The sequence below is a fragment of the Danio aesculapii genome, chromosome 19 (genome assembly GCF_903798145.1).
Source record: "Danio aesculapii chromosome 19, fDanAes4.1, whole genome shotgun sequence".
Taxonomy (NCBI): domain Eukaryota; kingdom Metazoa; phylum Chordata; class Actinopteri; order Cypriniformes; family Danionidae; genus Danio; species Danio aesculapii.
In genome coordinates, this window is record NC_079453.1 from 9,194,383 (window position 1) to 9,219,491 (window position 25,109).

Here is a 25,109-nt window from a genome sequence, read left to right on the forward strand (position 1 = left end):
AGCATTAGCGAAGTAAACCACAGGAAAAGGGTAATCCATAATCAGCCAAAATCTACTCCGAATTGTAGTAGAGCTAGCACTAACAACACCAAAAAAACAGGTGCACTTGTAACAGACACATTATAATGTTTTTAATAAGTTTGTGTTGTATGTTCTCTCAACTTATAGTGTTCAAAATGAACATATTAAAAACAGAGACATGTTTGTGTTGATTTAGCAGCAAGCTCACTTTAATTGGCATCTGACATTTGTCAAACCAAATGGGGGGAAATTGTGAAAAGCATTAGCATTTTAGCATTTCCGCTCAATACAAAACACCTTAAAAGTGAGATTCCACTTTAACCTAGCAAAATTATGGTATGTGTTAATAATACAATCAATTTGGCAGATAATAATAATATTACAATAAAACATTAGCGTTCAAGCACCCCTTTCCTTAAAAAATGAAATAATTTCAACTGATTTACCTCATGAGCATGACCAATTGAGCAGTTAGGCTTGACAAGGCAGTGAAATACAATAACGCCCTGACAGTTTTCGCACAAATAAGAACTCAGTCATTACAATTGTACTGACATGGTTTAACAAGAAATGCATAACACATAATTTTTTCGAATCAATTCATCAATATCAGATAGTAGAGAATTGGTGAAACCACAGTGGTGTTAAAGGGATAGTTCACCCCAAAAATGAAAACTTCCTCACCATTTACTCACACTCAAGTAGATCCAAACTTTTATGAATTTCTTTCTTCTGTTGCACAAAACAAGATATTCTGAAGAACGTTGGAAACCACTGACATCCATAAAAAAATAATAAAAACATACTATTGAAGTCAAAGGCTGAACATTCTTCGGTATATCTTCATTTGTGTTCAACAGAAGTAAGAAACTCAAACAGGTTTAGACCAAGTGGATGATTAAATGATCATTTTTGAGTGAACTATCCCTTCAAATACAGATTTTGGGCCGGAACTGATAATGGCATAGCAGTGTCTTATAACAGCAGGCTGAAATCCAAGGTGTCAATGCTGGCGATGGGCTCCTTCCAGAAGTTGAAGGTGGAGAACTTTGACAGCAGCTGATCTTCGTCCTCGTCCTGTCGTGGGAAGCTCTTGCCGGACTTCATTTCCTTGGATTTGGGGGCGGAAATGCCCAGGTCTTCCAGCTCCGACAGGTCCAGTGATGGGATTGGCTGCCTCCAGAACAGGAAGGAGTCGAACTGGCTGCTGGTTTTGTCCAACATTTCGATCTGCCAAATCAGAAGAGATTGTGGAATCGATAACTCAGATTTTCATACAAGTTCATACAAGTACAGCGCAATACTCAATTAGATTTAGGGGTATTAAATTATGGAACTATTTATCCCATACAAAAATTTTATAATTCTATTGAATGTATGATTTCGGCGGTTTATTCCGCTGTGGCGACCCCAGATTAATAAAGAGACTGAGCCAAAACAAAAATAAATGAATGAATGTATGATTTCACTTGATTTTATTGTTTTATTTGCTTTGTAATTTCATTTGTGTATTCATCACTTACTTGTAACTGTAATTTAGTATTTGTTTTAACACAATTGTTTTGTCTTTTTATTATTATTATTTAGGCAGAGGCTCTAAATAAGCCTTTCGGGCTTTTGCCTTTTCTTGCACATTATGGCTTATTTTTTCAGTTTTATTCCAATATGTTCTTGTGCAAATAAAAAAAAAACAGAAACAAAAAACGAAAACTTTTGAAAGTGTGTTTCAATGTTTGTTTCTGATAGTCATCTTTACATAAGCTACAAAAATGTTCATTTGTGAAAGAGAGGTAGCATTATTGACATGGTCTGTAAACTTGCATTAGTATTACACCTTGTCCTAACTACACGCGACGATTTCATCGACAAGCAATTTGTCTGTCTCCACAAAACGCGACACAGCATGACAGAAACATTTAAATACCACCCACTGCACTCCCAACGAAATGGTTATAATCTTATTAATACATATTTAACCAATTTGACAAATTGGCTTATGTTGTTGGTTCGCACTTTCAGTTCAGACTTCCATTTGCAAACTGTTTGCTAGTTATAAATATCACAAAAACAAAAACTCACACTGGTAGCATTTAACAATGAATAAAGCCCATAATCAGTACCTGAGGTGATAATTGTTATGGTAGTTTAGGGTGTTATTTTGCCGGGACATCGCGAAAACAGAAATTGTTTCTAAAATAGAAATTTCGTGCATCACTGCAGCAGACGGTTAGGACAAAAATTTAAGATGAAAAAGATAGCTTTTATCACATTTCGCATGTAGTTCGGACACCGTCTGTATACTTGTATGAGCATAGCATCATGTCCTAACTACACGCAACGCGACAAGATTCCATTGACAAGCAATTATTTTTTTTTATTATTTTAATTATTTTCAAGATCTGAGGTGAACTATCTGATTTCGCTTTTAGTATTGCAATAAAAAGTCACAAGGTGTTCAAACTCACATTGGTTGCATTTAACACTGAATAAAGCCCATATTCAGTACCTGAGATGATCATTTACATGGTAGTTTAGGGTGTTGTTTTGACACGATGTCACAGAAATAGAAATGGTTTCTAAAATAAAAATTTTGCACATCACTGCCGCAGATAGTTAGGACAAAAATTAGTTTTAACATGAAAAAGCTTTTATTTTTATGTAATTTGTGCAGATTTATGTAATTTTGAGAATGTTTCAAATTTTTTTTTGCATAAACATACTTATTGAGGATAGTTCCCACAAAAATGAAAACTTGCTGTTAAATATGGTGTAGAAAATGCTGGGTTTCTTGCACAGACTAATTTCACTTCATAAGACCTCAATGTATCATCTGGAGACATGGGTAATAATTTAGTTTTGCCTTCATAATTTTAAATTTATATATAAGCAATATACGAATCGCTAGGACCACAGTTAAAAATATTCGTTAAACAAAATTATGCACTTACTGCTATCCACCTAAACACACACGCACATGGTCATTAACACATGAAAAATCATAATATTTTTATGAATGTTGACAATCAGTTTGAGTTATATGTTTGGTTGTATGTATAGGTGGTTTTATGCAAATATTGTCAATAAACTTTTACACAATTTTTTTAGTTTCTGCAGAAGAAAACAAAAAGTCATCTACATTTTTAAGGTTGAGTCAATTAACAAAAGCATTTTTGGGTGAACTATCCTTTTTATGATCATCCAAACAGAAATATTCCATCAGAATGATTGTGTGCAATGCTGAAATCAACTTTCACAGAATACTTTGCATTGCTTGCCATTTATGAGCTTGTTTACATTTCCACTTAGTGATCTTCCGACTAGCCGGAGATGGGCTGCTATTTCAGTTACCTGCTATTTTCAGGGAAACCCGAGCAATTTACATCTGCAAAACTACTTTCAGATGCAGGTGAAAGGGTAAAACATTGTTATGTAAACAAGTAATAAACATTATCGCAATAACATTAATAAATCAATTATGAACAATAGCTTTAAATTAAAATAGAGTAGGAGTACAAATAATTAGACAGTTGTTGAGCTTTACAGATGTGAACTATTATTATTATGAACTATTATTAACTATTAAATATAAGCTATTAAATATATTATATTAATAAATATACTAATATTTTTATTAAAAATGTATTATTTTTTTGCATTTTAATATTTCATTAAAAGATCATGTTATTATTATTATTATTATGATAAATGAGTAAACTCATTAAAATTTGAGACAATTAAATAAGCATTTTATATTTGCAAAAAAAGTTGTTTGCATATAGCTAAAATGAAAAAATATTTCAAATGAATTAAATTATAAACTGTCCTTTCAGGATTTTGCAAGTCCAATAGTGCTTGAGAGATTAAAAAAAATCTAATTTTTTGGACTATTTTCACAGCAAAACAAGAATTGAAGCATGCATTTCGGATGTATCCTCACAAAAATGTATCATTTATGACTGCAGTTTATTTTTAGATAAATAATTTAAGCACAATTTATTAAATATAAGCTATTCAATATACTTTATTAATAAGTATACTATTTTTTATTTTAAAAAACTGAGACAATTAAATAAGCATTTTATATTTTCAAAAGAAAATTGCTAGTATATAGCTAAAATACAAAATATTACAAATAAATAAAATTATAAAATTGTCCGTCCAGGATTTTGCAAGCCCAATAGTTCTTGAGAGATAAAAAAAAAAAAACATCTTACAAGATTTTTGTGTATTTTCACAGCAAAACTGAAGCATGCATTTTGGATGGATCCTCATAAAAAATTAATTATTTATGGCTGCAGTTTATATTTATATAGATAATTTAAGCACAATATATCAACTATAAGCTATTAAATATATTCTATATTAATAAATATACTATAATTTTTTTAACTTTTTTGCATTTTAATATCTTATTACAAAAGATTATATTATTAATATTAATATTGTTATTAATATGATGATGATTAATAAGTAAATTTATTTAAAAAATTGAGAATTAAATAACCAGTTTACATTTGCAAAAAATACTTGCATACAGCAAAAACGAAAAATAAAACTTATTTCAAATAAATAAAATGATAAAACTGTCCCTCTGGGATTTTGCAAGCCTAATGGTTCTTGAGAGATAAGAAAGACAAATCTTATATAAGATTTTTGTGTATTTTCACAGGAAAACGAGAACTAAAGCCTGCATCTTTTATGTATCCTCAAAAATATTAATCATTTATGGCTGCAGTTTATTTTTAGATATATAATTTATATTTTATGTCCCTGCAAAATCCTAAAGGAGGACTGATAAAATTATATTTTATTATAAAAAGACATATTAATCAGGCTGACGATAAAACCTCATGTTCAGTAACATATGGTGTCTTTTCTTAAGTTATCTAATTATACTAATATATTCTAATTTAATTCAAGACTACAGAACTAACATATACAAACAAAGAAGCATTATGGTTTCGTTACAAAGTAAACACATCCTTTGGGAGCTGATGATCCTTATCTGAAAGCTAAAAGCGCCACCAATTTTAATGAAGCTCTTCTATAGTTAACTGAAATTCATATCACGTCGCGTCGTGATTTAGCTCCGGTCGCACAATGCACGGACGGTAAACGCCCAAATATCAGACAATCACTTGACGAGACCCTTACACGACCACCATAATTAGCCTCGATGTTTTTTTAAGCATTTGACATGCACGTCTATTAAAAGAGAGGCTCTGGGGGCCCCAAAAATAGCGATGGCGCATCTCATGACAAAGCATTTCAGAGATGCTCCAATCAACAGACATTCATTAAAAAGACATTTACTAATAAAAAATACATTTTATTAAAATTAATATACATTTCATTGGCTTGTACATTAAATTAACGTCATTTTAAATGCTTTAAACATTTAATCTTATGTAGAAATATAGCTGAAGACAACAATAATAAACATACCTCTTGTAGGCCTATGTATGTGGTCGCGTTTGTTCTCTTTTAAATGCAAGCTGTTCTGTAATAATTAAGATTTGATGAAGATTGGACGATGCACCCTGTTTAGTTCTCAATCTTCTCGCCGGCTGCTCAATGTGAACCAACCGCGCCCAACATCACTAGTGACTGTAGTGGGAGATTTGCATTCGCCCCGCCCACCTGCTGTGGCAGATTTGAGGGGACCAAGAAGTGGCAGGTGTATAATAATTAGTGGGCGTTGCCGGTCTATTGTGTTGTATTGTATTGCTGCGTTTATGGGGTATGCTGCTTTTGTGGTATCTTTATCGTTTGTGGATCTCGTTTGCATCTGTTGAAAACCCCCATCGGGTTTCTTTAAGTGGAGTGGTCGTCTGTTGTTGGATGAGAGTTGTGCGTGGCGATTGGCTGAGCTCCGCGTCTGTCAGGTCGATTGATCGATCCATGTTTCCACTGAGTGAACGTCCAACATCCTGCACCCGAAATAGAAATATATTGAGGATTTCAGTGGTATATAAATGTAGCTGTTGATCTTTAAAGCAGCTCAGCTAGTAGTGTTTATTTGAATTCTGTGATACATATTCAGTGATACATATTAAAATGTGTACAATGCTTTAGTGAATACAAATAAATAATTATATATATATATATATATATATATATATATATATATATATATATATATATATATATATATATATAATTTATTTATTTATTTATTTGTATTCACTAAAGCCTTGTACACGTTTTAATATGTATATAATGATTAATGGGAGTAAAATAATTTAAAGGTTGTTGCAATGAAATGAGGATTTTACATTTGCAAATAATATTTGCATAGCCAATATGAAATATAGAACTACTACTTAAAATTAATTTAAATTTTAAAACTGTCCCTCCAGGATTTTGCAAGTCAAATGGTGCTTGAGATAAAGAAAACATTTACAATATTTTTTATATAAAGAAAAAGTTATAATGCTTTAGTAAATACAAACAAAAAAATAAATGAACAGGAAAATAATGCATTAAATCAATCTAGTAATTATAATAAATATGAAGTCTGAAGAAAAAGAAACAAACAGGAAGAATACAAAATAATAGGCTATAAAAATGAACAATGTTTGATAAAAATAATTTTAATAAATAAATAACCAAACATTTCCCAGTGCTGGTTTGCAGCTGGAAGGGCATCCGCTGTGTAAAACATATGCTGGATAAGTTGGTGGTTCATTCCACTGTGGCAACTACTGATAAATAAAGGGACTAAGCCGAAAAGAAAATGAATGAATGAATGAATGAATAACCAAACACTGTGATATAAAGAGTAGAAAAATGCAACTATTTAGAAATTGCTCAGTATGAATTGTGTGAATTCTCTGAACAAAGTGGTTGAAATTAAATATTAACAACAAATATATAATAAATTATAATATATAATTATAAATAATAATATATATAAAATTTTATAATAAATTATGGTATATTATTACATACACCCTTTTACTTCTTTGGATAAAGGTTTCTTTACAATCACATCACATTTCAATTATCTGACTTTCTGCAACTGGTCAGAGTGATCTTTATTGTCAGGTACTTTAAACACACATAAACACATCCAAGTTTATATATATATATATATATATATATATATATATATATATATATATATATATATATATATATATATATATATATATATAATTTAGAGTGATCAAATAATTAACTCCCATGCAGCTTTATAAAACACTCTGTTCATTCTGTAATGTTAAACATTTATAAATGTACTTGTACTTATGCTAAAATGTGTATGAAGCACATGAAGCAGTCAGCAAAATAAATAACACAATAAAAAAAGATAGAAATAAAATGGGGTTCTTTAATCTATATAATTGGGATTGCTACAATCGAAAAGTTTTTTTTTAAATATATAAATACACTCACCGGCCACTTTATTAGGTACACCTGGCCAACTACTTGTCAACGCAAATTTCGAACCAATCAATCACGTGGCGGCAACTCAATGCATTTAGGCATGTAGACATGGTGAAGACAATCTGCTGCAGTTCAAACTGAGCATCAGAATGGGGAAGAAAGGTGATTTAAGTGACTCTGAACGTGGCATGGTTGTTGGTGACAGACAGTGCCAGACAAGCTGGTGTGAGTATTTCAGAAACTGCTGATCTACTGGGATTTTCAAGCACAACCATCTCTAGGGTTTACAGTGAACAGTTCGAAAAAGAGAAAATATCCAGTGAGCGGCAGTTCTGTGGGCGCAAATGCCTTGTTGATGCTAGAGGTCAGAGGAGAATGGCCGGACTGGTTCCAGCTGATAGATAGGCCACAGTAACTCAAATAACCACTCGATACAACCGAGGTCAGCAGAAGAGCTTCTCTGAATGCACAACACGTCAAACCTTGAGGCGGATGGGCTTCAGCAGCAGAAGACCACACTGGGTGCCAGTCCTGTCAGCTAAGAACAGGAAACTGAGGCTACAATTCGCACAGGCTGACCAAAATTGGACAATAGAAGATTGGAAATACGCTGCCTGGTCTGATGAGTCTCAATTTCTGGAACAACATTCGGATGGTAGGGTCATAATTTATTGTCAACAACATGAAAGCATGGATCCATCCTGAATTGTATCAACAGTTCAGGCTTGTGGTGGTGGCGTAATGATGTAGGGGATATTTTCTTGGCACACTTTGGGTCCATTAATACGAATTGAGCATCGTGTCAACACCACAGCCTACCTGAGTATTGTTGCTGACCATGTCCATCCCTTTATGACCTCAGTGTACCCATCTTCTGATGGCTACTTCCAGCAGGATAACAAGCCATGTCATTAAGCACGAATCATCTCAGACTGGTTTCTTGAACATGACAATGAGTTCACTGTACTCAAATGGCCTCCAGAGTCACCAGAACTCAATCCAATAGAGCACCTTTGGGATGTGGTAGAACGGGAGATTAACATTATAGATGTGCAACCAACAAATCTGAAGCAACTGCGTGATGCTATCATGTCAATATTAACTAAAATTTCTGAGGAATATTTCCCGTATCTTGTTGAATCTATGCCACAAAGGATTAATACAGTTCTGAAGGCAAAAGGGGGTCCAACCCGGTACTAGTATAGTGTACCTAAAAAAGTGGCCAGTGAGTGTAAATTGTACTTAGTAGTGTATCTAGAGCTGATTATACATTTTGACAGATTTTGAATAATGACGCCAATTCCATAGACTGTGTTCAAACAAATTTACTCAACTTCGAACTTGTATGCTATTTATATATTTAATTATTTATTTAAATATTTAGTTTTGTTAGTCAGTTAATTAGGTAGTTAAAAGGCTTTAGTTTATACAGGATCTGCATTTTCATCCTCCAACCACCAGATGCCACTAAATCCCTAATAATTATTTGCACGCTGTTCTTCTTAAAATATCAAAACACAATTTACAGCAGCTTTTTAACCTAAATGACTAAGCAAAACCCTTCGTCAGCATACAGCAAAAAAATCGATGGGTTATAAACATTATAACAGCTTCCGACATGACGTCAGTGTTTACAAACACTGGCACCGGAAGTGAGACAGGCAAAAACAAGATTACGGAAAGAGTGGCGAGAAAGAGAGAGCGAGAGAGCGAGAGAGGGAGACGTGTGTATGTATCAGCAGGACAGAGACAGCAAAAACCTCCGTATATCAGACAAACACTCAGTGCTTTACTGTAACTGTGTTTTACAGTGTATTTATTAAGGATAAAGAAAACATTGAGAGAAAACTCCACCTCAGAATCGTCGCTATGGTAAGTTGCTGCTGCTGCTGTAAGTAATGCAGGTTAAACTGCTGACTCTACGTTAACTCTTTAAGATTGTTAGTATACACTATTATGCTTACAAACGCATATAATACACTGACCAAAAGTTGATTTCATAATGTCAATATATCGTCATATAGATCTCTTAATGTTCTGATATTTCGCAATCCATGTTGACAGTTTGAATATTACCTGCAATGTTTATGTTGTAGTATGACGACAGCAGTTGCTCATTTGCAGCCGTTTTTAACTAGTTTCATAGTTGAATAAATCATAAAGTTATTTAACCTCCAGAGCTTCACACTTCAGTGATCAGGTGAAAAATAACCCTAGGGTTTTCGAGCATATGTAATGATTCATTAAATTAGTTTGCCAAACCAAATATTTATAAATTTGGGCCTTCTATTCAGTGTTGCAAAATATTGCATTTTTGTTTTGTAATTTAGACCTGTCATGTTCATTCATTTTGTTCTGATAATTAACTGTCAACTAACATCTGTGTCTGTCGTTGTGTACTTTATATGTTTTAGTTGAAAACATAATTAAATATGCTTGTATGTTTTTAAATCCTTTTATATTCAAAACTTGGGTGAAGTCTTATATTATATTAATATTAATTTATAATATTATACCATTAATTTGTTTTCGTTTTTTTAGCGCAGAAAACCAAATCATAATATAATATAATATATATAATATACTATAATATAATATAGTATAAATTAATATAGTATACTAAAATATAAAATAAAATAATATACAATTTAAATAATATAAAATAAAATATTATAATAATATTATAATAAATTATAATAAATTACTATAATGTAATATAATATAATGTAAAATAATATAATGTAATATAATATAGTATAATATAATATAAAATACTATGATATAATATAGTATAAAATAATATAGTATACTATAATATAAAATAAAATAATATAAAATTTAAATAATATAATATAAAATAAAATATTATAATATAAATTAATAAAATGTAATATAATATAATGTAAAATAAAATAATATAATGTAATATAATATAATATACTATAATATAATATATTATAAAATAATATAGTATACTATAATATAAAATAAAATAATATAAAATTTAAATAATATAATATAAAATAAAATATAATATAAATTAATATAATGTAATATAAAATAATATAATATAATGTAAAATAAAATAATATAATGTAATATAATATAATGTAAAATAATATATTGTAATTTAAAATAATATAATATAAAAAATAATACAATATAATATAAAATAATATAATATAATATAAAATAATACAATATAATATAATATATTATAAATTAATGTAATATAAAATTAAAATAATATAAAATTAAAATAATAAAATATAATAAAATATAATATAATGTAATATAATATAAATTAATATAATGGAATATAATATAACATAATGTAATGTAATATAATATAATATAATATAATATAATATAATGAATTATGAGAAAAACGCTTTGAGTCTCTTTGTCTACTTACAGGATTAAGTTTTTATTTTTTACTGCCTACATTCAGATTAGTTTGCTCAAAAAATAAACTTTTGTCATCATTTACTCACCCTTTATTTGTTTAAAACCTTGAACAAAAAAAAGATGTTTTAAAGAAAGTTGAAACCTGTAACCACTGACTTCCATAGTATTTGTTTTTCTACAACGGAAGTCAATAGTTACCGCTTTCCAGCTTTCTTCAAAATCTCTTCTTTTGTGTTCAACAGAAGAAAGAAGTGGAACCACTTGAGGGTGAGTAAATAATGAGCAAACGTTTAATTTTTGTGTGAACTAACCCTTGAAATCCAGTGGCTGTTATACTAATGTACACATTTTTATAAATCTTTGATTGACAAGCTTAAACGTTGCTCATTTCAAAACTTCACCACATAGTTATCATGGCTATCTCCTATAATTGCTATTATCCAGTAACTGTGACAGGCCTATTGTAGATGTGTAGTCAGTAAATGCCGACATGCTTTGTGTGCGTCCACAGAAAGCCTCCCTGTGACTCAGCTCTTCGCAGAATTGAGAAACTAAAATCAAGACAGAGGTGTGGTGAAAAAGAAAAACGCCTCTCCAACAGTTTTGTGCTCCGCATACCAGTGATGGATGTGGCATGAAGGCAAGGAAGTACTGCAGTTTTAACTTATGAAGGAACTCTTATAATATTTCAAGCTTTTTGGCACAAGCGCTTTTAATAAGAAACCAAATAAGTGACTCCTACAGAAATCTCCGGAACATGAAGTAAGGTTTATTTGTACAGAAAGTAAACACTCACTGCCAGATCTTGCTCTTATTTATTTTATAAGCAACTAAAAAAGACTTTTGAATCTGTATTTTTGCTATTTTAACTTCAATTTAATAGTCTCTGAGCTGTCAGGTCATGGCAGATTCTTGCGCAGACACCATTGACGGTGAGATTAAAGGCTTTTCTGAAGGACAGCAGTTAAATATTACTAAAAATGAGGACTTGGAGCAAGCTAAACCACAAAAAGAGGCCATCCCCAACACTGAGGAATCCTCTGCAAGTGTTTCTCAAATAAAAGATGACCTTGCATCATGTAAAGATCCTCCTACAACCATAGCTTCTCTTGAAGACGACGCAAAAGCAGCTTCATCTGCATCGGTGACCAGTAAAAGCCAAGATGAATCAGAAGTCATCAACAGCCAATCCTACACGCCCAGCCAATCAGAAGCGACGCCCAGTTTCTCCATGGCCAGTCTGGAGTTTTCCGAGGAGACCAATGGTGTTCCTCTGGATGGGCCGGTGAGCTCGGTTAAATCTGCTCGGGATGGAAACCAAGTCCCCGTTCAGGAAAATGAAGGGGCCGTTGCTGGGGCCATGAGGCCTGCAGAGCCGAGCATGCCGGCGTATTATTTTGTCAAGTGGATTACCTGGAAGGAGAAGAAGACTGCTGTAATCACGCAGAGCGAGAACGGACCCTGCCCTCTGATCGCCATCATGAACATCCTGCTGCTGCGCTGGAAGGTAAAGCCATTTAGGTTGACCTGCTCATCATCATTGACAAGCTGTTGAGTTGAAACATATGGTGCAAAACAAACATGTTGGATGGTGTTTGCTTAGGTTAGGAAGAGTTAAATTACACTTTTTTTAAATGAATAATTTTAAAATTGACCTTATTTTAAATTAAGCATGTTATTTGTCCTTTACTGATTCTTTTACTGATGTGAAAGATGCCACAAATTGAAAAAGTAATTGTTTTATTGTATGTATATCTTATGCTATATATAGTTAACGTCAGAATTATTAAGAATTATTTGATTTTCTGGGGAGTCAAACACTATTCTGAAGCAGAAATGAAATAATCACAGTATAATAATAAAAATAACACCATCATTATAAGTAAATAATCATATAATGTACAATTAATCATTAAGCTACAAACGTTTCATTTATTGTGCCCAAATGGCTTAAAATTGCTTCAAATTCTCACAGTCAGGTCTTAAAAACACACGCAAATGATAAACTTTCACTCTAAGGTTAAAATATCAAATGACTCCACTGTGTTGTTAACTGTAATGTCTGGTCAACTATAACTATAATCCCAACTACATTGCAGATACCTTCAATGTGATTATTGCAGACTTGCACATTGCATTGTATTATCGATGCTGAAACTATATATTGTGCTGCCCTAATATATATATATATATATATATATATATATATATATATATATATATATATATATATATATATATATATATATATATATATATGCACACACACACTTTTTTTTTGCCTGATGAATTTTAACTTTAAACCAAAACATACGGTACGTTTCTGTCACTGTTAAAAAATGATGGATTATTATAATAGAATAATATTTAGAAGATAACATTATTGAATAAAAAAAGTTTCTACTACAAGATTTATACCTATAGATAGAAATGAGTTGGTAAATAAAAAAGAATTTCATATTTTTATTTAGAATAAATGCATTAAATTTAATTACAATTAACAGTAAACTGTGTATAATGTTACATAGCAAAAAAATACTATAGATGAAACTTTTTATAAATAAATGTTCTTTTAAAAACATCTACCCCTAACTTGAACAGTAGTGCATGCATATATAAAATTGTAATATACTTCTTCAATTTTCTAATATATACTGAAAAATCCAATTGCTCTGCAACAATTTAACAGATATTTAGCTAAACTTCAAAACTTCATTGGCCTAGTAATAGATTCATAGTTCTCCTTATCTGTTCCTGTGTGTTACTGTGTAAACACGATTTCAGCTTACAGTATAACACTGATAACACATTCAGGAAAAAGAAAAACTGTTGTGACATTTTTCAGAGAAAAAAAAGTAGTTAAGGGTGTGTCCTGACTAAAAGCAGAAGTTTTGTGTGTGAATTTCAAGTGCACAAATTGTTTACACTGTAAATCTTTTACATTGTTTTCACATTTAAATTAAATTATTTGACTGTAAAAATTTCTTTCTTTTTTTTTTAAGTACACAATATATTGTACAACTACAGGTTAACTGTACATATTTGACTACTTTACTGTCCACTGTGTCAACACCTTAACTTGCTGATTTAACTGCAATATAATAAAGCTGCCTTGGAATGATAATTATTATACTATACAAAGTATTACTATAAAAATAAACTTGAATTGAATAAAAAGCAATTAGTTACTTGATTTTAATAAAAGTAAGTAAACGCGTTACCTTAAAAGTGGCTAATTGACTTCACTTAAAAAAGTGAATACACCCATTATAATTTTAAAGTTGAGATAACTTAATTTTTATAATTATGCTCATAGTTTGTTTACTTAATAAATTTAAGGCAGTATGTTTACTCAATTTTTTAAAGTCAGGTCAACTAATCACTTTAAAACAATGGGTTTACTCACTTTTTAAAGAAAGGTCAACTATATGCTTTTACTTTGCATGCACTAAAAAATGATTGCTTCCACACAATTCTTTCATGTTGTTCCAACACAAATTAAATTAACTTAATTATCTTTACAAATTCAAGTGGATTGAACATAAAAAAACTTAAGAATTGTGTTGTTTCAACTCATTGTAAATAAGTAGTTTGAACAAGCGGCAGAACTCATTATTTTTAGTTGACTGTGAAAAATGCTGGCTTCCACACAATCAATTTGTGTTGGGACAACATTAAGGAATTAAGTTAACATTATTAGTTTTTACAAATTTAAGTGGATTGAACATAAAACATTTATACTTCTCTTGTCGTCGATCCCAGTTGTAAAAACAAAAAATAATAACTTGACTTCTAGTTGATCATTTGGAAAAGTGACAGAAGGCCGATTTTTCTGATGTTGAACTGCATCCCAATCATCACAAATACTGCAGAAGATTTATTGGAACCTGCATCGACCCAAGATTCTCAGAGAAATCTGTCAGGTTTGGTGAAGAAAAAATTCAGTATCCTCCATTCAGTATGGGGGCATGCGAGAGATCTGCAGAGTGGATGACAACATCAACAGTCTGCATATCAAGACAGGAGAGGGCAAATTCTTCAGCAGGATAGCGCTCCTTCTCATACTTCAGCCTCCACATCAAAGTTCCTGAAAGCAAAGAACGTCAAGGTGCTCCAGGATTGGCCAGCCCAGTCACCAGACATGAACATTATTGAGCATGTCTAGGAAAATCAAGGAGGAGGCATTGAAGATGAATCCAAAGAGTCTTGACGAACTCTGGGAGTCCTACAAGAACGCTTTCTTTGCCATTCCGGATGACTTTATTAATAAGTTATTTGAGTCATTGCAGAGATGTATGGATGCAGTCCTCCAAGCTCATGGGAGTCAAACACAATATTCATTCTTCTTCCACTGCACCATGACTTTATATTCTATACTGTACATTATTTCTGTTATGTGACAAGACTTTTGTCTAAGCAAAGTCAGACCTTACTGTTCTAAATATATAAATAAAAGTTAAGACATGATCATAGTTTATTTTGGTAGAATAAGCGTAATCTAGAGCCCTTTGCCTTTCATATAAGCCACTTCTGATACCAAATGATCAACTAGAAGTCAAGTTATTTTTTGTTGTTACTAAAACTTGGATAGGTGACAAAACGTTTGTCAGGCAAGTTGTCTTAACAAAATCTCAAGAACTGTGTTGTTTCAGCTCATTTTACATAAGTAGTTTGAACAAGCAACAAAAAGTGCATGTATCCTTGTGACCAATAATATGAAGTCTGTGTTTATTGTTCAGGTGAAGCTGCCAGCTCAGACAGAAGTGGTCACCACAGAAGAACTGATGGCTCACCTCGGTAAGATGTTTTACAGCTCTAAACATGCAGTATCTATTTCCCATTACAGTAAAGCATGAGTTACAGCATGACTCTCTTACTAATGCACTGGATTGAATTAAGGAGCTGTACTGGTAATGGCTGGAAACAGATGGCTGCTGTGGTCACTGTGTGAAAACATTTGTGTTTCAGTCCCAATAATGGCACCTCAATCACGGATTATACCATTAAGTCTCTGCCCTTTGTGTAAGTAGTTATTTAGCAGCTGCTTTGTTCAAGGACGCGGCGGTAATACCTTTCGACCCTACGGTGGGTTGAATCTTTTACTCGTCCAGGGGCCAGATTTACTAACAGCTTGTTTCAATGCAAACAATTAAACGGCACCTAAAAACGACTGTAAAGATATGCGGTGAAAAAGGTGTGGAGAGTCATTCTTGTGGCTGATTTTATCTCATTATTTACTCACATTCTAATCTTTTATAAATTTCTTTCTTCTGTTGAACACAAAATAAGATTTTGGAGAATGTTGGGGAAATAGCAGCATTGATATCTGTAGTTGGAATAAAATATACTATGGAATAGGGCTGAACGATATATTGTTTAAGCATCGATGTGTGTATATGCAATAGTCACATCCCATAATTACATTATTTATGAAAGATTAAAAGATAAAGATATTATTAAATATATTTATTTTTGATTATCCATACAATGATGACCGTGCTATATTACGATCTAAGCTCAAAGTCTAAAGCTCATGACGCAAAAGCATTAAGGGCCTGTCCGAATCTACTTATTTTAAGGATGGAAAAATACAGTTTTACGCCCTGGCGCATGGTCTAACAGGGTTGTGCTTATTCTCTTAATGAGTTTTGGGTGTGTTTTGAAAATACAGTGCATTTCACCAATCAGAGTCACATCTCGCATTCCCCTTAAGAGTCAGTTGCTTCACGCCATGGCACATTTGCTATTTACATGATGGACTTTGTAAGTGGAAAAACTGAACACTTCACTGGTGAGAAAACAGTTGAACAGACTGTTGGATAAATTAATTTTATTCATTTCCATATATTCTATTTATATTCTTTTTATATATGTATACTTTTAAAGGAACCCTAAGTTAAAGGTAAATGCATGTGCTTCTTGATATAATCACATGCTCAACTGTAGTTTCAGTCAGTTGAATGGTTGGAATGTGCCAGTTGCAAGAATATTGTGCTGACAATGATTTGATTATATGATCAATAGGTTTCTACCAAACACGCTGTTTAGACCAGGGGTCAGGAACCTTTTTTCAGCAAAGAGCCATTTCGAATTTTTTTTCAAATGCATTTTTTTAAAGAGCCATTAGGGATATATATGAAGCATCAAATGTTATGCAAGCCCATGTATTATTAAAGGACAATTTGTAGAATTTCTTTCTTTTCACCACTCATGAACGTTGTTTGAATTTTATGGCGCAAGGTTACCATCGAAATGTAAATGGCATGCCTTTTATTGGTGTCGTGATTCAAGTTAGTCCACAGCGCATTGGTTGAAACGTCCTTTTATTCTTATTCATTTTGCTGTAAAAATATACAATAAAAAGGTAAATTTAATCGTATTTTCAAAAGGAAACTGATTTTTAGTGACAGTTTAAATTTTTCATTGAAGGGAGACAGCTGGAGAGCCACATATTTTTGGTCAAAGAGCCACATGTGGCTCCCGAGCCATAGATTCCCTACCCCTGGTTTAGACCAATGATTAAAGACAATACTTCATCTGTATGCCTGTATATAAACTGGACTCAAAGGACTGCCCTTGGAGCAACCAAAACGGAACCTCTTGTGTTCCTTCTGTATTCTTTTGCTGCAAGAACATTAAATCTTTTATAATGAATCTTCCTGAGTCTTGGAATAATTTTTTTATCCTGACACAGACCATCAGTATCGCGAGGATAAAAAACGAGCCTCCTCCATTCAGCCTCTTTACTTTCTCTTTACTTTACTTTTACTCTTTACTTTACTCCTTTACTTTCGTGGATAAGGAAACGGTATTTCATCCATTGAAAATCCACTAGCCTACATATTTAATTTCGTTTGTTAAGCACAAAGATTTGTTTCAAAACTATATCTAAATTCAGTTCTAATTTCCAGCAAACAATAATAATGTAGTGTTGTCAAAAAACTGATTTATATCCAAACACACATCCTGTTGTTATGCCCCATATGGTCCAAAACCCGACAGGTGGACAAATCTAAGCTTGTTTTTATTAAAACAAATATAAATATGCGTATAATGAATAATACTGCTAATAATAATAACATTATGCAAATGCAAATTGTCATAAACAACCTGAAAAGCCCCCTGAGGCGAAGAAGGCATGGAGGCTTTTATATTCATGTAGAAAATAATAATTTTTGTTATGTTTTAATCCTTGAATTTTTTTCATATGTAAAGATATTTGTGTATTGCTGTAAATGGTGTGTATTAAGCAATGTGTAAGCGTTTGGACCAGCATAGGCGCATAACTAACGCACTCTGCGCTGGACTTTAGATCAGCTTTTACTTGGTCAATGGCGTGGTCTATTTCAGTTCCTCAAAATAGCAACGCACCAACAATGCGCCTTAACACACCTACTTTTTAGACTGGAACACTCATGAGTCCACAAAGTGGCGCAAATGGATTTGCTATTTAAACAACGTGGCACAAAACGTGAGAATTACTGCTGCACTGGTCTGAAAATAACAACAAATAGTCTTGTGCCTCATTTCGCCGGGTGTATGATAGGGCCCTTGCTGTTTATCTTGCTTGTAATTTATTAACATTTATGCAGATAAATTATAAAATAGAGCTATTTAAGACGTCTAGTTAAATGAAATTCATATCGCAGTAATACAAAATATCGCAATGCCAGATTTTTCTAATATCGTGCAGCCCTACTATAGAAGTCAATGGCTCATTCTTCAGAATATCTTCTTTTGTGTTCAACAGAAGAAACTCATCTTTTCGTCTTTGGTTGAACTGTCGCTATAAATGGAGATTGCATGGGTGGAAAGTGTTTAAAATGAATCATGCATATTGATCAATTTGCACAATAAGGAGACTGTTGTACTTTTGGTATAAAAAAGTTAGCACACACTATGAAAATTGAAGGCAAAAATACATGTATCAATACTGGGGCTTATCTATTTAACACATAAAATTAAAAACTTATCTGTAAAAAAAGGGAAAATATGTGAATGATGATAAATGATGAGGATATTTTAATTTTTGGGTGAACTATCCCTTAGATTAGTCTGCACATAATGAAATTTATTACATTTAATTAATTAGAAATTTATAACATGCCAAACCTGATTGTTTTTTTTTATTTATTCATATAAAGTAAATCATTAAATTCTGTTCTCTAGCAAGAAAAATTGTACAGCTTTTTAAAAAATGAATGGAGGAAAAACACTTAAACTGCCATAACGCACTACAAAGGTTGTTTGACGTCAATTTACTGGAATTTGTTCTATTATTTAGTGAGTCTTGCCCATTTTGTGCTTGACATGGCTGTGATAGTTGCTGTAAAAGCACAGAGAAATAATTTACACAGTCATAAGAAACACACACAGAACTCTACACTGCCATTTGCATTTTATGGATTGCTCTCTTATGCTAATTTGCCCTATTAGGGAGTTTGGTCCTTGTTGTTCAACCACAACTCCTCATTTCAGCTGTGGGTGCAGGGTTGCTTTTACACAAGAGATACTGAAAAAAAGTCTGAAAATGCTTGCACCTAAGTCACGTGTAAAGACTAACATTTCAGTTTAAAGAACCATAAAGTTTTACATTCCTGATTTAAAAATGTCTATTAACCTGGTGTCAGTACAAAATGTAAAATATAATATTCATATTTATATTCTTACACCTCTTAAATGCACTGATATTCAGACAATTTAAAGGGACAGTTCACCTAAAAATGAAAAGTGTCATCATTTACTTGCCATTCAATTGTCTCACTCGTTAAACACAAAAGAAGATATTTTGAAAAATGTTGGAAAGTAGTAGCCATTAACTTCTATAGTAGTTGTTTTTCCCACAAAAGTAAAAAAAATAAAGGTTTGCTACCACTTGAGGCTGAGTAAATAGTGAGTAAATGAAAATTGTCACCATTTAATCACCATTCAAATACACTCACTGGCTACTTTATTAGGTACACCTGTACAACTGCTCGTTAACGGAAATTTCTAATCAGCCAATCACGTGGCAGCAACTCAATGCATTAAGGCATGTAGACATGGTCAAGACGATCTGCTGCAGTTCAACACAAGCATCAGAATGAGGAAGAAAGATGATTTAAGTGACTTTGAACGTGGCTTGGTTGTTAGTGCCAGACGAGCTGGTTTGAGTATTTCAGGAACTGCTGATCTACTGGGATTTTCAAGCACAACCATCTCTAGGATTTAAAGAGAATGGTCCGAAAAAGAGTAAATATCCAGTGAGTGGCAGTTCTGTGGGCGCAAATGCCTTGTTAAAGTCAGAGGAGCATGGCCAGACTGGGTCAAGCTGCAAGAAAGGCAACAGTAACACAAATAACCACTCGTTACAACCGAGGTCTGCAGAAGAGCATCTCTGAATGCACAACATGTTCGCAGCAGAAGACCACACCGGGTGCCACTCCTGTCAGCTAAGAACAGGAAACTGAGGCTACAATTTGCCCAGGCTGACCAAATTTGCACAATAGAAGATTGGAAAAACGTTGCCTGGTCTGATGAGTCTCGATTTCTGCTGCGACATTCAGATGGTAGGGTCAGAATTTGGCGTCAACAACATGAAAGCATGGATCCATCCTGCCTCGTGTCAACGATTCAGACTGGTGATGGTGGTGTAATGATGTGGGGGATATTTTCTTGGCACACTTTGGATACACATTAGTACCAATTGAGCATCTTGTCAATGCCACAGCCTACCTATAGTATTGTTGCTGACCATGTTCATCCCTTTATGACCACAGTGTCGCCATCTTCTGATGGCTACTTCCAGCAGGATAACATGCCATATCATAAAGCGCGAATCATCTCAGACTGGTTTCTTGAACATGATAATGAGTTCATTGTACTCAAATGGCCTCCACAGTCACCAGAACCCAATCCAATAGAGCCTCTTTAAGGATGTGGTGGAACAGGAGGTTCGCATCATGGATGTGCAGCCGACAAATCTGCAGCAACTGCATGATGCTATCATGTCAATATGGACCACAATCTCTGAAGACTATTTCCAGTACTTTGTTGAATCTATGCCACGAAAGATTAAGGTAGTTCTGAAGGCAAAAGGGGTCCAACCCAGGTGTACCTAATAAAGTGACCGGTGAGTGTGTGTCATTCTTGTTAAACACAAAGGAAGATATTGTGAAAAATGTTGGAATCTGGTAACATTAACTTCCATAGTATTTGTTTTTCCCACAACATTAAAAAGTTATGGTTCGTAAGCTCTTGAGCCTGAGTAAATAGTGAGTAAATCTTTATTTTTGGGTGAACTATCCCTTTAAGTGTGACTAAACAATTTTTGGAGCTACTGTGTATCTCGTTTTTATTAATTCATAGCTGGAAAGATTAGTATCTGAGGATATTATTATGTAGTTGAGTGATTGAGACATAAAGCAGAAGTGCTTTGGCAAACTATACGAATATGCAGTCAATTCACAAAGCGATATCAATCTAAAAGCGCGATTGTGTTTTGTGGTTTCAGGTGAATGTGTGCTGTCCATCAAGCCCAGAGAGAAAGCGGAGGGCATGGAGCTCAATTTCCAGCAGGTAAAGAGCCTTGTGGGAGAACGAGTGTAACAGGCACAGATCTATAGCACATATGTCTGATGGATTTGATTAGCATGTTAAGCTGGAAACCTACAAGCAGACACTGTGGAAGAGGCCTTCAGTCTGTGAATGAACGCTTGTGATGCTTCATTAACAATTCCAATGATTACAGTGTGTGTTTGTGCTTAGCAAGATGCTCAAATTCAAAGCATCCTTTTGTTTGTTTGTTTACTGTTGCCTTTTTTTCATGAATTTTTATTTTCACTTGATTGGAAAATAGATTCGATGGAATAATTCAAGCTCATCGTTTAAGCGGTTTCTGAAATGGCTGTAGTGTGCACACTTCAGTTCTTCTTAATATTATTTAAAAATATACAGTCGAAGTCAGAATTATTAGCCCCCCTGTTTATTTTTCCCCCCAATTTTCTGTTTAACGGAGAGAAGATTTTTTCAACACATTTTGAAACATGTTTTAATAACTCATCTCTAATAACTGATTTATTTTATCTTTGCCATGATGACAGTAAATAATATTTGATAGATATTTTCAAGACACTTCTATACAGCTTAAAGTGACATTTAAAGGCTTAACTGGGTTAATTAGGTTAACTAGGCAGGTTAGGGTAATTAGGCAGGTTAGTTTATAATGATGGTTTGTTCTGTAGACTATCGAAACAAAATATGGCTTAAAGGGGCTAATAATTTTGACCATAAAATGGATTTTAAAAAATTAAGAACAACTTTTATTCTAGCCAAAATAAAACAAACAACTTTCTCCAGAAGAAAAAATATAATCAGACATACTGTGGAAATTTCCTTGCTCCATTAACATCATTTGGGAAATATAAAAAAAAATAATAATAATTCAAAGGGGGGCTAATAATTCTGACTTCAACTGTATAATAATAATGATACATTTTATTTATGTACGCTTTTCTTAAACTCAAAGTGCCACAAGATATACAATAATAAATAAAAAATGCAGAGAATTACAAGCTTGCATAAAATCCCTGAAAGAAGCCAGAAGTCACATCGCAATAATAAAACAATAAAGAAGAATAAATAAGCAAAATATTACAAATAGTATAAAAGTGACAATGATGATCACAAATTAAATGCTTTGCTAAAAAGATGTGTCATATATAGTCTGCAGTTGGCTTGTTTTAAGAACTGGAAAAATAGAAATAGTTTCTGTGTTGTTGTTGTTTTGGAAGATTTAAGTGTATTTATTCAGCAGGCATGTCATTAATTTGTTAAAAAAAATGATGGTAAGGCTTTTACAATGTTACAAAAGAGTTGTGTTTTAATGAATGCTGTGCTTTTGGACTTTCTGCTTATTAAATATTAATGAAACATTCATTGGTTTCCACAAAAATATTATGCAACCGTTTGAAAAATAAAAGCCAAATAAATGGTAAACATAAAAAGTATTATCGACTCATCATCGACTTTGAAATATTAGAAAACAAAACAAATATAATCAATTATTCCAGACAAAATATTTAATGTTTTCCACAAAAATATTAGGCAAATAAACTGTTTAAATAAAAAAAATATATATAAAAATATTTCACAATTTTACTTTTTGATCAAATTAAGGCCACCCTGGTGAACATAAAAAATATATCGACTCAAACGTTTGATTGGTTTATTTTAAAAAAGAAGACTAAAACAGATTTCACAAAATTCACTATTTCACATTATTTCTGTTTTACTGTATGTTTAATACAATAAATGCCGTCCTGGTGGACATAAAACGTATTATCAACTTTATTATCAACTTAAACTTTTGAATATTTTTGCAAATATAATCAAATATTCCTGAAAATATAAATTATTTTGTGATTTCCTCAAAAATCTAAATTAAATAATAAAATTATCAACTCAAACTTTTGAGTAGTTTTTCTTCGGTTTACCGTCTCATCCGAAAGACGGTACTCACTGAGAGTACAGTGTCCTCTTCGCTATACTCGGGCATTAGGACTCAAACAGACCGCAGGTTGAGCGCCCCCTGCTGGCCTCTCTAACACCACTTCTAACAGCAACCTAGTTTTCCCATGTGGTCTCCCATTCAGGTACTGACCAGGCTCAGCCCTGCTTAGCTTCAGTGAATAATCGGTCTTGGGATGCAGTGTGATATGACTGTAGCTTTGGTCAACTATAGACAGAATACACAGTGTTGTGTGATAAATACAAGTCTTTCTTCCTCTTATCCAAGTTTCCATTTATACAACTTTTTTCCACTTGACCTAAAAAACGGTGGCGTCAACAACACGACCATGATAAATAACCCTGAAACCACCACTCACAGCATTTTCAGACTTTATCTTTGAACATATTTCTCATTCCTCTCACAGAACATGAGCGACGCGATGGCCGTGCTGCCAAAGTTGTCGACGGGTCTGGATGTGAACGTGCGTTTCACTGGCGTGTCTGATTTCGAGTACACGCCTGAATGCATCGTCTTTGATTTGCTCGACGTCCCGCTTTACCACGGCTGGCTCGTCGACCCGCAGGTACGTCAGCAAAACAGTGTGAATTTATGTATGCATTCAGGACTAAACACTCAATCACTCCATTGTTCTCCAGAGTCCTGAGGTAGTATCTGCAGTCGGCAAACTCAGCTACAACCAGCTTGTGGAGAAGATCATTGAGTTCAAGCACTCGACAGACAGCAGTCAAGTCAGCGAAGGTACATTATGTCCAGTTTCAACATATAAGAGGCCTATTATGCTTTTCCACATTTCAGAGATCATAATAGTGCAGGAAGAAATAGTTTTGAATGTCCTGATATTAGTCATCAGTAATTCCAGTCTTACTTCTGACAAAAACCTGTGCATGTAAGTCAGTAATAGTTTAGTGTGGGGGAACCAACAGTTTTAACCCAAAAATGACCAGTCTGTCAGATGAAAAAGGCTAGAGTCAGAGATTCAATCAAAGAGCGCTTACTGAAGATAGTTTGCATTTTCATAAAGCAGAAGCCAGCTTCAACACTCGCATAGTAGTTTGTAAGCCGCTCTGCTTACAATCTCAAAACAACAATTATACTCTAACATAACGTCACTAACTGTGTCAAACATATAGGTGAAGTCAAAATTATTAAACCCCTTGAATTATTAGCCCCCGTTTATTTTTTTTTCCCCATGTTTTTTTAACAGAGAGCTGATTTTTTCAACACATTTCTAAACATAATAGTTTTAATAACTCATTTCTAATAACTGATTTATTTTATCTTTGCCATGATGACAGAAAATAATATTTTATAGATATTTTTCAAGATACTTCTATACAGCTTAAAGTGACATATAAAGGCTTAATTAGGTTAAATGGGCAGGTTAGGGTAATTAGGCAAGTTATTGTATAATGATGGTTTGTTCTGTAGACTATCGAAAAAACATATAGCTTAAAGGGGCTAATAATTTTGACCTTAATTGGATTTAAAAAAAAAATAAAAACAGCTTTTATTCTTGCTGAAATAAAACAAATAAACTTTCTCCAGAAAAAAAAATATTATCAGACATCCTGTGAAAATTTCCTTGCTCCGTTAACATAATTTGGGAAATGTTTAAAAAATAAAAACAAATTCAAAGGGGGGGATAATTCTGACTTCAACTGTATAGGTGTTTTAACCTGATTAAAACACAGATAGACTTGGAAAATGTCCATTTTTATATTAGAATATCTGTCTGTGGTCTTTATTGGCTGCTCATAAATAATGGCAACATTGCAGTTGG

General features: G+C 32.9%; 2 protein-coding genes across 3 annotated transcripts in view; one reads left to right on the forward strand and one right to left on the reverse strand.

Moving 5' to 3' along the window:
* Positions 1-202: 202 nt before the first annotated feature.
* mllt11 (MLLT11 transcription factor 7 cofactor) lies at positions 203-5,623 on the reverse strand. The gene is made up of 2 exons (XM_056479779.1): positions 5,467-5,623; positions 203-1,251 (listed from the first exon to the last, which is right to left on the reverse strand). Exon 2 carries the CDS (start codon positions 1,243-1,245, stop codon positions 997-999), a length of 249 nt encoding a protein of 82 aa, XP_056335754.1. The 5' UTR covers positions 1,246-1,251; positions 5,467-5,623; the 3' UTR covers positions 203-996.
* A 3,445-nt stretch (positions 5,624-9,068) lies between these two features.
* The window catches only part of mindy1 (MINDY lysine 48 deubiquitinase 1), a 28,048-nt gene continuing 12,007 nt past the window's right edge, over positions 9,069-25,109 (forward strand). The window contains exons 1-7 of one of the 2 annotated variants that reach the window (XM_056479989.1): positions 9,069-9,282; positions 11,330-11,580; positions 11,702-12,325; positions 15,558-15,615; positions 21,311-21,375; positions 23,733-23,891; positions 23,965-24,067. In XM_056479989.1, the coding sequence (XP_056335964.1) occupies positions 11,720-12,325; positions 15,558-15,615; positions 21,311-21,375; positions 23,733-23,891; positions 23,965-24,067 (991 nt within the window). In that variant the 5' untranslated portion in view covers positions 9,069-9,282; positions 11,330-11,580; positions 11,702-11,719. Of the gene's footprint in view, positions 9,283-11,329; positions 12,326-15,557; positions 15,616-21,310; positions 21,376-23,732; positions 23,892-23,964; positions 24,068-25,109 lie in introns of both variants that reach the window. The other variant, XM_056479988.1, reaches the window with a different exon arrangement.